The 15672-nt window shown below is 37.6% G+C and overlaps 1 protein-coding gene across 1 annotated transcript in view; it reads left to right on the plus strand.

Moving 5' to 3' along the window:
• LOC127214781 (melanoma inhibitory activity protein 2-like) overlaps nt 1-15672 on the plus strand; it is a gene marked incomplete at its 3' end in the record, with an annotated part of 93081 nt that overhangs the window by 57350 nt on the left and 20059 nt on the right. The window contains exon 18 of the mRNA XM_051175047.1: nt 4308-4433. Within this exon, the coding sequence (XP_051031004.1) occupies nt 4308-4433 (126 nt within the window). The remainder of the gene's footprint in view (nt 1-4307; nt 4434-15672) is intronic.

Consider the following 15672-nt stretch of genomic DNA (forward strand, 5'->3'; position numbering starts at 1 on the left):
AGCTCTGGGAGAATTGTCCCTTCCCAGTTCTGTGAGGGACTTTATATGAATCTCTTAGAATACACCTTGTATCCTAGTTCCTCTGGTGATGTGAATTGTAGGCTGGTGATCCTTTGATCTAGGTCTAAAGTCCATATATGAGTGAGTACATACTGTGTCCCTCTTTTTTGTGACTGGGTTACCTCATTCAGGATGGTTTCTTCAAGTGATATCCACTTGCCTGAGAATTTCAAGATACCATTATTTTTTTCTGCAGAGTAGTATTCCATTGTGTAGATGTGCCACATCTTCATTAATCATTCTTCAATTGAGGGGCATCTAGGTTGCTTCCAGGTTCTTGCTATTACAAATAGTGCCGCTATGATCACAGTTGAGCAGATGACCTTGTTACATGGATGTGAATCCTTTGGGTATATGCCTAAGAGGGGGATTGCCGGGTCCTGTGGTAAACCAATATCCCTTTTCCTGAGGAACCGCCATACTGACCTCCAAAATGGCTGTATTAATTTGCACTCCCAATAGCAGTGGAGGAGTGTTCCACTTTCTCCACATCCTCTCCAACATAAGTCATCACTGGTGTTTCTAATTTTAGCCATTCTGGCAGGGGTAAGTTGGTATCTCAAAGTTGTTTTGATTTGCATTTCCCTGATAGCTAAGGATGTGGAGCATTTTCTTAAGTGTCTTTTAGCCTTTTTGATTTCCTCTGTTGAGGAATTCTTTCTTCAGTTCTGTATCCCATTTTTTAATAGGGTTATTTGGTGTTTTGTTGACTAGTTTCTTGAGTTCTTTGTATATTTTGGAGATCTGCCCTTTTTCGGATATAGGATTGGTGAAAACCTTTACCCAGTCTGTGGGCTGCCGTTTGGTCTTGTCGACTGTGTCCTTTGCCTTACAGAACCTTCTAAGTTTGAAGAGTTCCCATTTATTAATTGTTTGTCTCAGTGTCTGTGCCCCTAGAGTTATGTTCAGGAAGCGGTACCCTATACCAATTTGTTCAAGGGTACCTCTACTTTCGCTTCTAAGAGGTTCAATGTGGCTGGATTAATGTTGAGGTCTTTGCTCCATTTGGACTTGAGTTTTGTGTATGGCGACAGACATTGGTCTATCTGCAGTCTTCTACATACCCTCATCCAATTGTGCCAGCACCATTTGTTGAAGATGCTGTCCTCACCCCGTTGTACAATTTTTGCTGTTTTGTCGAAAATCAGGTGTTGAAAGTATGTGGGTTAATATGAGGATTTTCAATTCGATTCCATTGGTCTACCTTTCTATTTTTATGCCAATACCAGGCTTTTTTCAGAACTATAGCTCTGTAGTAGAGTTTAAAGTCAGGAATGGTGATGCCTCCTTAAGTTCTTTAATTGTATAGGGTTGTTTTGGCTATCCTGGGTCTTTTGTTTTTCCATATAAATTTGATTATCATCCTTTCAAGGTCGGTGAAGAATTGTGGTGGGATTTTAATGGGGATTGCATTGAATCTGTAGATTGCTTTTGGTAAGATTGCCATTTTTACTGTGTTTATCCTACCTATCCATGAGCATGGAAGATCTTTCCATTTTCTGGTATCTTCTTTTATTTCTTTCTTTAGTCACGAAGTTCTTATTATATAGGTCTTTTACTTGTTTGGTAAGCATTACACCAAGATACTTTATGTTGCTTGTGGCTATTGTAAAAGGTGATGTTTCTCTGATTTCTTTTCTCTGTCTCTTTGTCATCTGAAAAAAGCAGGGCTACTGATTTTTTTGAGTTTGTCTTGTATCCTACTAGTTTGCTGAAGGTGTTTATCAGCTGCAGGAGATCACTGGTAGAAGTTTTTGGGTCACTTACGTAGACTATCCTACCATCTGAAAAGAGATAAAGTTTGACTTCTTACTTTCCAATTTGGATCCCCTTGAACTCCTTTTGTTGTCTTATGGCATTAGCTAGAAATTCTAGTACGATATTGAGCAGATATGGAGACGGGAGGCAGTTTTGCCTTGTTCCTGATTTTAGAGGAATTGGCTTAAGTTTTTCTCCATTCAGTTTGATGTTGGCAGTTGGTTTGCTGTATATTGCTCTTATTATGTTATGTATGTTCCTGTTATCCCTGACCTCTCCAAGACCTTTATCATGAAAGGGTGCTGAATTTTGTCGAAGGCTTTTTCTGCATCCAGGGAGATAATCATATGGTTTTTTTTTTCTGTTTGTTTATAAGGTGTATCACATTGATAAATTTCATATGTTAAACCATCCCTGCATTCCAGGTATGAAGCCTACTTGATCATGGTGGATGATTTCTCTGATGTATTCTTGAATTCGGTTTGCCAGTATTTTGTTGAGTATTTTTGCATCGATGTTCATCAGGGATATTGGTCTGTAGTTTTCTTTCTTAGTTGTGTCTTTGTGAGGTTTGGGTACCAAAGTTATTGTGGCCTCATAAAAGACTTTGGCAACGAACCTTCTGTTTCTATCTTGTGGAACAGTTAGGAGTGTGGTATTAGTTCTTCCTTGAATGTCTGGTAGAATTCTGCGCTGAATCCATCTGGCCCTGGGCTTTTTTCGGTTGGAAGGATTTCGATGACTGCTTCTATTTCATTGTGGGTTATAGGTCTATTTAAGCTGTTTGTCTGTTCTTGGTTTAATTTTGGTAAGTGATAGTTATCCAGAAACTTGTCCATTTCCTTTGAATTTTCAATTTTTGTGGAATACAGATTTTCATAGTATGACCTGAAAATTGTCTGGATTTCCTCTGTGTCTATTGTTATGTTCCCCATTTCGTCGTTTTGTTAATTTGCATGTTCTGTCTCTGCTTTTTTGTTAATTTGGATAAAGGTTTGTCTATCTTGTTGATTTTCTCAAAAAACCAACTCTTTGTTGCATTGATTTTTTTTGTATTGTTTTCCTGGTTTCTATTTTGTTGATTTCAGCCCTCGAGTTGATTATTTCCTGGCATCTACTCCTGCTGGGTGAATTTGCTTCTCTCTGTTCTAAGGTTTTCAGTTGGGCTGTTAATTCTCTTATGTGACTATTGTCTGTTTTCTTCATATGGGCACTTAGTGCAATGAACTTCCCTCGTAGCACTGCTTTCAAGGTGTCCCATAAGTTCGGGTATGTTGTATCCTCATTCTCTTGAATATTAGAAAGACTTTAATTTCTTTCTTTATTTCTTCGTTGACCCAGGAGTGGTGCAATTGCACATTGTTCAGTTTCCCTGAGTTTGCAGGTTTTCTGCTATTTGTGTTGTTGTTGAATTCCAATTTTAAAGCACGGTGGTCCCATAAGATACAGGGGACTATTCCTATTCTCTTGTATCTGTTGAGGTTTCTTATGTCACCTAGTATGTGGTCAATTTTAGAGAAGGTTCCATGTGGAGCAGAGAAGAAGGCACATTCTTTTGTCTTTGGATGGAATGTTCTTTAGATATCTGTAAACCCCAGTTGAGACATAACTTCTGTTAATTCTTTTGTTTCTTTGTTGAGTTTCTGATTTGTGGCCCTGTCTAGTGTTCAGAGTGGTGTATTAAAGTCCCCCACTATAAGTGTGTGAGGTTTTATATGAGCTTTGAGTTTTAGTAGTGTTTCTTTTACGAATGTGGGTGACTTTGTATTAGGGGCATAGATGTTCAGAACTGAGACTTTGTGTTGATGGATTTCTCCTGCGATGAATATGAAATGACCATCTTCATCTCTTTTGACTAATTTTGGTTTGAAGTCTAACTTGTTAGATATTAGGATAGCTATGCCTGCTTGCTTCTTATTTCCATTTGATTGGAAAATCTTTTCCCAACACTTTACCATGAGGTAATGTCTATCTTTGAGGTTAGATGTGTTTCTTGTATGCAGCAGAAGGATGGATTCTATCTTCGTATCCATTCTGTTAACCTGTGTCTTTTTATAGGTGAGTTAAGACCATTATTGTTGATGGTAAGGACCATTGATTGTTGATGCTTGTTTGATCTAGGTTTGTTGTTGGCAGTGGTATTGTGAATATATTAGTTCTGCTTCACCCTTGGTTTCTGGTGTAGTTGGATTATCTGTTGCCTACATTTTTGTGGGCATAGTTACCTTCCTTGGGTTGGAGTTTTCCTTCCAATACTTTCTGTAGGGCTGGATTTGTAGATATGTATTGGGAAAATCTGATTTTGTCATTAAATATCTTGTTTTTTCCATCTATAGTGATTGAGAAGTTTTGTTGGTATTGTAGCCTTTTGTTTTCTTTTTACTTTTTGTAAAACTAACCGGGGTCGTCTGGGCTTGAGGGTTTCCATGGAGAAGTCAGGTGTAATTTTGATAGGTCTGCCTTTATATGTTACTTGGCCTTTTTCCTAGAGATCATGGACGCCCTGCCATTCCAAGAAGAATCCAAGAGGCCAGAATCCACCACCACCTCCTCCAGATGCTCGACAGTATGTCCCATCAAAGGGATTTGCGGCCCAAGGTTTCCTCCAAAGTCAGGTAGGCTTTTAAAATGCCCTTATATGAATAAATATGTATCTGTGTGTTCCTTCAAGTTTGGTTCCTGTTACAATGAGAAAAACTGGCCAGAATCCCAACTTGAGGGAGAAAGGGTTGTCATGGCTCACAGGTAACAGTCCAGCAGCAAAGAAGTCAAGGATTCACCTTGGACTACCTTAGGAATTTTGAATTTTAAATGTACTGTGATAGTTCAGAAGATCAGCAAATTTACAAGCACTCTTTTTTTCTCCTCAAGGCATGGTTTTTCTATAGCTGAGCCTGTCCTGGAAATCACATCTGTAGACGAGGCTAAGCTTAAACTACAGAGATCCACCTGACTCTGCTTTCCAGTTTTGGGATTAAATGCCTGTGCCACCAATACCTAGCTACAAGCAGGTTTCAGGCCAAAATTATGCATATACCATTTTATATAAATGTGTACTGAGGGTTAACATTTACATTAATTATTTATATTTTGTCTTAAGATTACTGGCTAAAGTGTTTAAAAGTATTTCTTCTAGGTAGTTCTTCCCACATTATCATATTTAAAATCTAACATCATATTAATTATTTGCTGAATTCATTGAAATTTCTTCTTACACTTACATTTTAAAATAAAAGTTATTTATTGCTTTTACAGCATACTTTCCCCTTTGGAATCAGAAGTTTCTACTAAAACTAAAATCATGTTTTAAAGTAATAGAGAAGAACCAGCTTAGTTATCCCCTGCCTGTTCTCTTCCCTCATATCTATTCCTTAACCTTCCAAGAGTATGACATGTATTTTCTTTCAGAAGTTTTGTAGTTGTTCTTGTCATCACAGAAAATTTATTTAGGATATCATGCCAGGATCACTGATTTCAATGTTACTCTTGAAAGTTTTACTACATTGAAATCTGTTCTACAATATGTCTTGAGTGTATTGCGATCAAGAATAGCTGCTCAAGACGGCACAAAGACACCTGAAATTGTTGGTGTTGTTCTTATGAATCCCATGTGAGTAGAAGTCCACTTTAAATATCAAGATTATTTGTAAGATCAAATATTGTGGTGTGAGTTTTGTTTACCAGTATGGTTTACCATGTGTGCCATACAGGATTTCAACCTCCACTGTCCTTTACTCATCTCTTGCAACAGGGTAGAATATGTACAAACTTTGGGGCTTTCCACTTTCCCTTCTCCCAACTTCTGAGTTCTTCTCCCCACCCTCTCTTTTGAGAAGTGGAAATGAACTCTCTCCAGTCTTGATTCTGCCTTCCAAACAATCTGCCCCAGAATCTCCACAAACAGAGGAGACCTGACCATTTCTATGGCGGTCATTTCTTCTCATTTTCAGTTCAGGATCGCTTTTGTTACTTATGTGATTATATTGTTGCTCAAATTGCAGCTTAATGGAAACATATTGTCAGGATAGTAGTTTGTAGAAAAGATGATTTAAATATGAATCTTATGAGTGAATTGTTTCCACTTCATTTTATTATGCATAATGTATTTTACTTTGATTATGTCATCCATAATTGTGGAAGTTTTATACAGGGCAATCTCATAATTGATGTACCTTAAACTCAAAAAGCTGTTTCTTTATTCCAGAATGTGTTCACCATGATTTTAGGCAAAAGTAAAGGTAACTGTATGTTTAATCAAATGAATTTTAATTGATTTAAAGCATTGTTTGTCTTTGGTATTACTGAAACCAGCCAGTTTCCCATAAGCGTTTTCCACTAAATTAGTCTTTTCACCTGTGCAAAAATTAGTCCTTCAAAAGAGAAGTTTGTGGGGGCTGGACCTGATGGTGACTCATTAGTTAAGACTGGAATCTAGTGCAGATAAGAGGATATGGTCTTGGTTCCTAACACATCCACATGGCAGTTTCCAACCCCTAGGAAATCCAATGGCCCCTTTTGCCTACAATTTCACAATGTATGTATGTGGTGCTTACCCATAATGTAGTGCACAGATATGCTATGAAATGCACCAGGCATGCCTGTAGTGTACCAGGAATTCATTGTTGCAAAAGGCATACACGTGAGTACACTAAGCATGCATGTAGAGCACAGGCATGCATGCAATGCCTGTACAAGGTATGCTTGCCCATATTATACAGCATGCATGATAATGTACCAGCATGTATGTAATGTTCTATACATGTATGTAGTTCATGGTTGGGAGTATATATAGTCCAGAGGCATGCAAGTACACAAAATACTTTGCATACATAAATTACTGAAAAAAAAACTAAAAATTACAAAACAAACATAAAATAACATAAAATATTTTTCTTTTTCTTTTTCTTTTTTTTTTTTTTACGTAATTTAACCCATTTATTATAAGTAGTGGGTTCTTAAGCAATAGCATTTCTACTGGTCTTTCAGTTCCTTCCAGCAGATGGCAGACTTCACTGTCACTGCAGGAAATAGGGTTGTAATGGTCCAGGCCCCACCTGCAACTGTATTCATGCGGAACCCAGTGCCAGATGCCAACTGCTCATCTCTTCATCATGGTCTTGCTACAGAGGAGCAAGTGTACTTAGCGTGCTGGCTGATTTCAATTTTTCTTCACCATTTTCCGCAGGGAGGGCACCATAGCGGGTCCTGTATTTCCACGATGATCCCGACCATCTTGGCGCTGCTTAGCCATGGTAGCTGGAACCTACGCCCAGCCCAGAGAGCACATTTTTCTTTTTTTCTTTTCCTTTCATTCTGTTTAGTTTATTTAATTATTTATTTTGAGACATGGGACAGGGTTTTTCTTTGGCTTGGAGGCTGTCCTGGAACTAGCTCTTGTTCATAAAGCTGGGTCTCAGGCTCGTTGAATCTGCCTGCCTCTGCCTCCCAAGGCAGTGGATTACAGGCATGCACCACCACTGCCTAGCCAACATTTGTGGATTGTCTGAATTTAGTATCTTACAAAGTATGCACCCCCTACTACTTTTAGTTAGATATACATGACCCAAAATAAAGCAATACATTTTAAAACCTTAAATATGTTTTTTTCTTGAAGAAAGACAGGATATTGTCTAATGATGAATTTCAGGATTTTTCTTTTTTCCATTCTGACTAATTTTAAGGTTCAAAACCAAGTGTGTGTGTGTGTGTGTGTGTGTGTGTGTGTGTGTTTGAGAGACAGGTATACAGAAGAGAGAGCATGCACAAGCAGACACAGGCACATACTTAATTTTGTGCTGAATGTATGATGATTAGTTAACAGCTTGGATAATTTTTCTGGTAGGTTGTTTAGAAACTCAGGGTCTAAGGCTGACACAGTGAGTAATTCCCCTATATCCTGGAAGTTCTACTGACTGGTTTCTTAAATAATTTCTGGTTCTCTCATTTTGACTATCTAGTTATTGATTTGTTTGTTTCTTAGAGACAGGGTTTTTGTGTGTGCTTTGCTTGTCCAGGAACTTGCTGTGTGACCAGGTTTGCCTTAAATTTGGAGCCACTCCTGTTTCTGCCCATGGGTCATAGAATTGGGGCATGAATCTCTACATCTTTCGTTTTATTCTTAATGTTTGAAATGTTGCTTGTTTTCTGTGGATTGGGTTGAGTGTGCTGACACCATGTAGCTGTCCTGAGGCACCTCTTTCTGAGGTAGGGAGTTGAAGTGTCTTCAGACTGGTGTTCATGTTCTTGGTCTTGCATACTGATAGGAATGGAGGGTGAGACCTAACTAATGAATTTCCCATCCAGTGGGTTGAATCAGTGATTTTTCTCTATTCAGTTGGATTTTGCTTAGGTGTCAAGGGACAGCATAAGAACTCATTCTCTTGCACAGAGCTGTAATAGTGACTAGAATGGTTCCCTAGTGTCATTGGGGAAAGCCAGTGGTCGGGAGGTGTTTCTGCTCCAGACAGAAAGCCAAAGCTTCCCCCTGTTCTGTTTTCTCACATTTTTACAACATGTATTTCTACCTCATCATTCCCATTTTATTCTTGATTGAGCAGATTTTTAAAGAACTTGACTGGTATTTATTTACATTAAAGTTTTATATTGAAACTTTGTAATCTTGACATCATTAAATCTCTGTTTCAACCCATTTTGCTGCTTTCTCTTCCTGGACCACTATTTTACCGTCTGTTAGCTATTTCTATTCCCAAAATGCTATTAAATTTACCGTGCATAAAAGCATGCATAATTGTTCTATATCTGACCTAAAATTTACAATTTATGAAATCGAACTCATGATTTAAGGTCTAATTCTGGTCTGAAGTAATCACATACTAAATTTCAGTCCCTTTCTCTGTGAATCCTAAGAACCAAGTTTTATGCTATACCATCATTGCTCTTAGCATCAATACAAGAGCCTGAAAACATTTAGTTTCCCTTACACTTTGGGTAAATGAAGTAATAATGGGAAGGGTGAAAGCTCAGAAATTGAACTGTGCATTTTGACCAAAACAAATGTATAATAATAGGATACATGAGTAACATTCTGCTTCATCTTCCTTTAAAAACAAAACATAAAAGCAATATATAATCCTTAGAAAGTTAGACAATGGTAGATACAATGGAAAACATCTGTTCAGAAATGATGTTAACAACTCTTCCAGAGGATGCTGCCATATGGCTTTTGTCCTTCAACTTCTTGCTTTTTTATATAGATTCTTATATTGACAGCATATTATTTATTTATATGATCCATGAACATATTTTAAAAATATTTTTTTCATTTCACATAGAAACAGCATATTCTTCTCACTCTCCCATCTGCACAATGAAGCACTTCCACCAATAAGGCCATTCCTCCTAATGAGTGCCACTCCCTTTGGAGCCATTTTTTCCCAAACCACCACAGTTGGCCTCTCACACAGATTGTGAGACATTTCCTCCACCTCTTTTGTAGGCAGGACTACTTGTAAGGTTAAGGTTTTGTTACTTTGAGTTGGTCTCTCAGTCCCTCCATTTGAAGCCCACCTGATTATGAAAATGGCCAGTACGGGATCTAGATCCTTTAACTGTAGTCAGCCTTGTAGTTTTTCCTGGGAGTTTCTATTGCACCAGATTTCTTGTTCATCCCTGACATTTCCCCCACAATCTAAATTGCTTAGGGTCCAGCTGGAAAGGTCAGCAGCACATGACAAAAGAATATCTGTTCTGTCTCCATCTGCTTTGAGAATCCTAATGAGGAACGCTGTTGTATTTGTGTCAATTTATTCTCTGCCCTGGCAAGGGAGTGGGAACATGTCAGTGTCATTTGGATGAAAATGGTCTAGGAATAAAATAAAACTCATCAGTTTCTAGTTTCCATTTTCTGTCTAGATAGGCCAGTATCCTCTACTTTGGAATCCGGGAAGAATTCAACAAACATAACCTGGGGTAAGTATTGGACATTGAAATCTACCCGTGGGATCCACAAGGAGTTTCTTGGTTTGATTAGAACAAGACAGAGCTCTTCTACTGTATGATATCTCCATATTTATGAAATATACCTGAATGTAGCATTAACCCTTTCATTGTTGGCTTATAACCTGGGAAATTGTACAGATCACATGCCAGGTATTGATGGTCCATGTAATCCTAGCATTTTGGCGGGAGGATGGTAATTTGAAAGCCAGTTTGTGTTGTATAAGCAGATCTTGTCCTCAAAACTACACCACCCTGGAGAAATGGCTTACAGGTTAAGAGCCCTGCCAATTCTCCTAGAGGACCTGGGTTGTTTCCAAGCACCTGAGTGAGTAGCTCCCAAAACTTATATGCTGTTTTAAGAGATCTGAAACCTAGACACCTTCAGAACACTGGAGTGTGTAGTATGCAGACATACATGATGGCAATATACCAATTCATGTGAAATTTAAAGAAAAATAAATAAGGTACCTAATACTTTAAAAGTTCAACGTTTAGATGAATTTCAAAATTTCTTTACATGCTGTACACTATTTCAGATATTTCTTCCTTGATATCTTATTTGAATCTTAAAGTTTATTTTAGTTTTCAAATACAACAGTAATTTTAGCCATTTGAAAAATCAACATCTTTATTTTCCTTTTATTGGTGTGTTTTGTAAAAGTTTCTTTTACACCATGTCCCCCCCCTAGAGACAGGGTTTTCCAAGCTATAGAAGCATGTCTCAGACTCAGAACTCACACTTTTCACCAGACTGGCCTCGGAACTGACAGATATCCACTACCTTTGCTTTCTGAGTTCTGTTATTTAAAACATGCTAGCCCCCCAAGATACATTTTCTATTTTTAGAGTGTCTTTTTGAAGTGTACTTGCATTTTAGGATGAGCTAAATATAGTGTTACTACCTATCATGCTTAAAGATTTCTCTTGAGTTATTTAAAATACTTAGGATAACAAATAAGGGGTTCCTACACTTCTGTGAAAAACTGCCTGTTCTCATGCTCTCAAGTTCCATGTACTGCTTTCTTTATTCCTTTCACTTGCTATAAAGGAGCTTGAATCAAACAATTTCACTGATTGTTGATTGCCACTCTGTTACCAGAAATCAACTTTGCCCATTTCTGCCTATGCTGAATACAAAGCTTCTTGACAAGACTTGAATGTTCCACTGGTTCCTGAGGTCAGATGCCCCAGAGGTACAGTGCCTTGCCAGGGATCCAGGTTGCCATGCTCTGCTTCCAGGAAACATCTATGGAGATGCTCCACAGTATGATACACCAAGGGACTTCCCAGGCCCACCATTCCCTCCTATGCCAGGTAGGCTTTTGTAAAGGACCATGTATGTGCATCCCAGTATTTATCATTGCTTCCTTTCATGTTTTGCTTCCTGTTAGTTTAAGAAACACAGGCCAGAGCAGACCTGAGGAGGAAAGGGTTTATATAGCTCTGAGTCACTATTCAGCAGAAAAGAAGTCAAGACTTCACCTTAATCCACCCTAGGTAATTAGAATTTAATATGTCCAGTGTTAGATCAGATAATCAATAAATTCACAAGCACATTTCCTTGTTTTATTCCTCCAGGCAGGGTTCTCTATAGCTTTGGAGACTTTTAAAAATCAGTGTACAGACTAGACTAGCCTTGAAATCACAAATATCCATCTGTCTCTGCTTCCCAAACGCTGGGTTTACAGTCTTGAGGCACAAGTGTTCTGCTACAAGCAGTTTCACCTTAAAATATTTGTGTGTTATTTGACAGAAATGTTTTGAGGCCATTATAGTAATTAATTATAGTTGTTTTTCTTAAGATATCTGACTAAAATATTTTAAATCATTTCTCCTGAGTAGTAGTTCCTACAGGATCATATTTAAAAATCTAAGATCATAGTTTTTAGTTGAATTCATTGAAATATTTTCCTACCATTACATTTTAAAAGAAATGTAATGTACTGCTTTACATTATACTTTCTCCTTTGGAATCATGAGTTTCTACACAGTTAATTATGTTTTTAAGTAATATTTAAGAACCAGCTTAGTTGTCCTAGGTATCTCTCTCTCTCTCTGTCTCTCTCTGTCTCTCTCTCTCTCTCTCTCCTCTCTCTCTCTGTCATACCTCTGCTCTTAAACTGTGGAATGGCATGATTTTGTTTGGGAATTTTAAGTTAGTCCTTGGCATTACGAAATGTTTCTATTAGGATATCAGGTCAGGATCACTGATATGCATGTTAAGTTGAAAGTTTTACTCCTTGGAAAAGCTGTTTTACAGAGTAAGTGTGGATTAAATTGAGATCTTTTTATCTGCCAAGTTGGGACAAACAAACCCGAAAGTGTTGTTGATGTTCTTATTATTCTAAGTAGATAAGAAGTCCAATTTTGAATGTCAATTTTATATGTGAGAACGAATATTGTGATGTAGGAGTGTTTGGATAACAGAGTAGGGGCTAGAGTTAGTGTTTTAATAAATTGTGCAGTACAGAGTTTCTTCTACACACTATCTTTACCCATCTCTTTGAGCAGGGAGAAATGTGTATAGACAAGTTGCTTTCCATATCTTCACCCAAGAGTTGGGTTCTTTCCCCCCACTCCCATATCCTCCAGAAATCATCTATGGTGATCCAACGTGGCTATTTTCCTACCAGAGTCTTCCCTGGTCCACCATTTTCCCCAATGCCAGGTAAGCTTTTCTAATGGTTCTCGTGTATGTCAATGTTTATCTGTGTTTTCCTTCAAGTTTGCTTCCAGTTACTGTGTTAAAACTATCCTTAACCAGCGTGAGGTTGTAAGGGTTTATATGGTTCACAGGTTATAACCCAGCCACAAGGGAGGTCAATGCTTCACCTTGATTCCACCTTAGGGAATTTTGAATTTTGATTGTTTTTTGATAGGTCAGAAAAATCCCAATTTTACCAGAGGGGTTGGTTTTTTTGTTTGTTTGTTTGTTTGTTTTGTTTTCCTCAATTCAAGGATTTCTATCACTTTGGAGCCTGTGTTGGAACTCTATCTGCATACTAGTTTAGTCTGCTTACCTTCCAAATTAGTAGAAACACACCGACTGATGGTGAAGTTACTATTTTTCCTACCTAGGTAGAAGTATTTATTTGAGAGTTGAAATATGTTGGTGTTAGTGTGTGGATATCAGGATATGGGCTTGACTTAGTGGTTGAACAAGTGTGGTATGTGGTTTCGACTTGCATTGTCCTTTACCCATCTCTTTCAACAGGAGAAATGCATATGAACCATGGGGATTTATACCTGCAACTACAAAACTAGGTTCTTCCCCCACCACTGTATCCTCCAGAAATTCTCTGGAGATCCAAGACATTGCATGCCACCATGGGATTTTGCAAACCCACCTTTTCATCCCATTTCCAGGTAGGCTTATGAAAGTCCACAATGACTCAATATTTATCAGCTTTTGTTCAAGTTTGGTTACTATTACTGTAAGAAACACAAACCAGAACAATCTTGGGAGAATAGTGTTTATATAGCTCACATTTTACAGTCCAGCAAAAAAGAGTTCAGAAGCTTCTTGATTACCTTAGGGAATTTTGAATTTTACTCTAGTATGACAGATCTGTATATTAATTTCTCCACAGATTTAACTTTTTAGAATTTTTTTTTCCAATGCCAGAGTTTCTCTATAACTTTGGTGCCTTTCCTTGAACTCTCTCCTTGTGTGAAGCTAATATTAAACTCATAGTGATCCACATGTTTCTGCATACAATTACAGGGATTGGAAAGTCCTGTGCTAGCAGTGCCCAGCTTCAAGCAGTATTTAGGTTCAAATTATGAGTATTTCCTTTTATAAATGTATAAGTGTAAGGAGTAAAGTTTTCTTCCTGCTGCTGATCTGTGCTTACTGAGTATGAAACAATTAACTTTACAGAGACTCTGTATTTGATATAATGTAATTGGCCTGGTTCTAGTTTATTATCAATGGCTCCATCCTTAAGTAGTAACCCATTTATGCTGATCTATGTATTTTCACGTGGTATAACCGAGAGCGGAGGAAAGGAGGGTTATGTTCTCTCTACACTCTCCATCTTGACTCCCCCTTTCTATTTCATCTTTCCTTCTTGTCTCCTAGTCCTACTATCTTCCTTTTCCTATTGGCCAACAGTGCTTTATTCATTAGCTAAGTATGAGAAACATATTTACAGAATCGCATCTCCCATCATATAAAGGCCATTGCTTAAAGTAATTACTTATATTTTGTCTTAAGATTACTGACAAAGGTGTTTAAAGTATTTTACTAAGTACTAGTTCCAACATAATCACATTTAATATTTAAGATCCTATTGTTGCATTTGAATTCACCAAGTTCCTTCCTACACTTACATTTTAAATTAAAAACGGTTTGTTTATTTTACAGTATAATATCCCTTAAAAACATCACACATTTCTAAACAGTAAATCATGTTTTCAAGTAGCAAACAAGATGCAGCTCAGTTGACCTAGATGTCTACCCTCTACACTGTCTTCTTTTTTAGCTTCTAGGAGAATGGAAATGAGTTTTGTTTGGGAAGTTTTAAGTCTTTGCTAGGAAAAGTGGATCAGTGGTTAAGACTGGCTCCTACATCAGAACACAGTACTTGAGCTTTGTCCCCAGCATCCACAAAGAGCTTCACTGCAAAGACACTTCTCCTTCCAGGGCTGATTTCATTCCTTTTAGCAGCTCTTCTTGGCAGATAACCATTGACTCTGGCATTTCTGAAATCTTATTTATTTCTGTGTATCTCTCATGCATGCCTGATACCTGATAAGGTCAGAGCAGGGCACTTGAGCCTTTGGTAACAGAGAGTTCAAGACTTTGTGAAGGGCAGTGTGCTTGCTGGGATATAAGCACAGTCCTATGGAAGAGAGCAACCGTGAGCCATATTCCTGAAGCCATCTTTCCCACCCTTTATTGTTATGTCATATTTCAGGCATGTAATCTAATGTATGTTTTTGAAGTTAGTTTTGACCCTTATTAAGGGTTGCCTGTGTCTGTACATAATAGAAAATTTTATTGTGTTTCATACCAATCATCTCATTGTTTTTAGTCCATTTACATTTATCATATTAACCAGTAAGTAAATTAGGCAGGTAAATGTCAATGGATATGTAAGAATACCAGAAATATAATTTGGGGAAATTGTTCTTAATGCATGATCTCATTTAATCATTTTAGTATTTAGTAGATTGAATCTGTAAGGACCTATTCAACTATCTCACTACCCAATGAAGGTGAAAGGTGTGTATCTATTGTAGGTACTAAACTAGCTAACATTAAGAAAGAATAAAATTCAGAAATTTAAATGTTCATTGTGTATTTGTTGAGTTATTTATTAGGGAAATTTTTTACATTGTTATGAAGTATATTCTATGCTTAGGGCAGGTTAGCACAGGTAGAAGGATGGAACTGGGTGGTGCATCCTGAGTTGTTTCCTTAGGCTGGCAGGGCTGAATAGGTCAACATCACCCTGCAAAAGGATATCTGTGCTGTTTAAATTTCTCCTAGTCTGAGGCTGCTTTTGGCACCTAATGAAGAATATTATTGTATTTAGGTCACGTTGTTCTCTGTCCCAGCAAGGGAGTGGAATATATCAGGGTCATTTGCATCTGTTAATGGTCTGGGAATAAAATTAGTACTCATGTAGTTTTGTTTTGGGGAGCTGTAATTTTTGTCTAGATGGGCCAGTACCTTCCACTTTGGAATCCGAAGCGTGCCACCAAACATAATACTAGGGTAAGTATTTAGGAATGAATTCTACCTGTGGATCTACAACTAAGTTTCTTGGTTTTATTAGAACAAGGATTAGGCTCTTCTACTTTGTTATATTAATAAAATGCACTTGCACTTAACATTAACACATTCATTATTGGTTTGTAACTGCTGTGAGAAATGATACGGAGACACAA

Source organism: Phodopus roborovskii, unplaced genomic scaffold (genome assembly GCF_943737965.1).
Source record: "Phodopus roborovskii unplaced genomic scaffold, PHOROB, whole genome shotgun sequence".
NCBI classification, from domain to species: Eukaryota; Metazoa; Chordata; class Mammalia; order Rodentia; family Cricetidae; genus Phodopus; species Phodopus roborovskii.